This window comes from Octopus bimaculoides, chromosome 29 (assembly GCF_001194135.2).
Source record: "Octopus bimaculoides isolate UCB-OBI-ISO-001 chromosome 29, ASM119413v2, whole genome shotgun sequence".
NCBI lineage: Eukaryota > Metazoa > Mollusca > Cephalopoda > Octopoda > Octopodidae > Octopus > Octopus bimaculoides.
Genome location: NC_069009.1, coordinates 800774 through 801651, shown reverse-complemented (window position 1 = coordinate 801651; position 878 = coordinate 800774). Strand labels below are relative to the sequence as shown.

At 32.2% G+C, this 878-nt stretch overlaps 2 protein-coding genes across 8 annotated transcripts in view; both read left to right on the top strand.

Annotated features, from left to right (window-relative positions):
- LOC106873850 (adhesion G-protein coupled receptor G6) overlaps positions 1-878 on the top strand; it is an 82527-nt gene that overhangs the window by 26807 nt on the left and 54842 nt on the right. The window lies entirely within an intron of this gene.
- LOC128251244 (decorin-like) overlaps positions 1-878 on the top strand; it is an 18045-nt gene that overhangs the window by 10406 nt on the left and 6761 nt on the right. For all 5 annotated transcript variants that reach the window (XM_052977977.1, XM_052977975.1, XM_052977976.1 and 2 more), the window contains exon 8: positions 236-307. In XM_052977977.1, coding sequence (XP_052833937.1) covers positions 236-307 — 72 coding nt within the window. The remainder of the gene's footprint in view (positions 1-235; positions 308-878) is intronic.

The window sequence follows — 878 nt, the reverse complement described above, 5'->3', positions numbered from 1 at the left end:
TTCATCTTTATTATCTCACTATCATCATAATCATCAACCTTATCATTATCCCCACCTTCATCAATATCACTATCTTCGTGATCAGTCACCATCATCATCATTGTCATTCATCATTGTCCTCATCTTTTTCATCAACGTCTTTCACTTACAATTCTTTTTCTCTTCTTCCGGCATCGTATTGATTTGACATAATATCTAATATACTATCTCTTAGCAATTAGCTTATATTTTACAGAGATCTATCCAGCAATGCAATTTCAAGTTTGAAACAACATACCTTCAAAAAACTTACCGGATTAAAGACATTGTAAGTAGGATGTGTCTTGATCATACATCTTTTTGAATGTATTTCCCTATTTCGTAGACGTTTCTTGACACGTCTCTAACTGATATTCACTCTAAGTATGTGTGTAAGACTGTGTGTGAATGTGTGTGAGAATCTTAGAGTTTGTTGTATATATAGGTGTTTGATATTATATGAATAAGTGTCTATATGTGCCTATCTATGTTTACGTCGTTCAGTTTGCCTATGTCGATCTGTCCTTTATTTTCTTCATTTCTTTTTCCAAGTTTTTTTATTCTTTTTCATTTGAGGTATAAAATGAAAATCATAAACAAAACCCTTTCTGTTCTATATTTAAGAGATGAGGAATTATTTACATTATTTACATTTGACGGATATTTGTCCTCATCTTGTTTGTTGTTAACACAACGTTTCGATTCACGGCAGCGACCTGATTAATAATAATAATAATAATATAATAATAATAATAGTAACATCGTTAGGAATGAGAACCCAGGTTCGAAATTTTCCCAAGACACCTGACGAAGGCTGGAGGGTATATCAGCCGAAACGTTGTGTTAACAACAAACAAGAT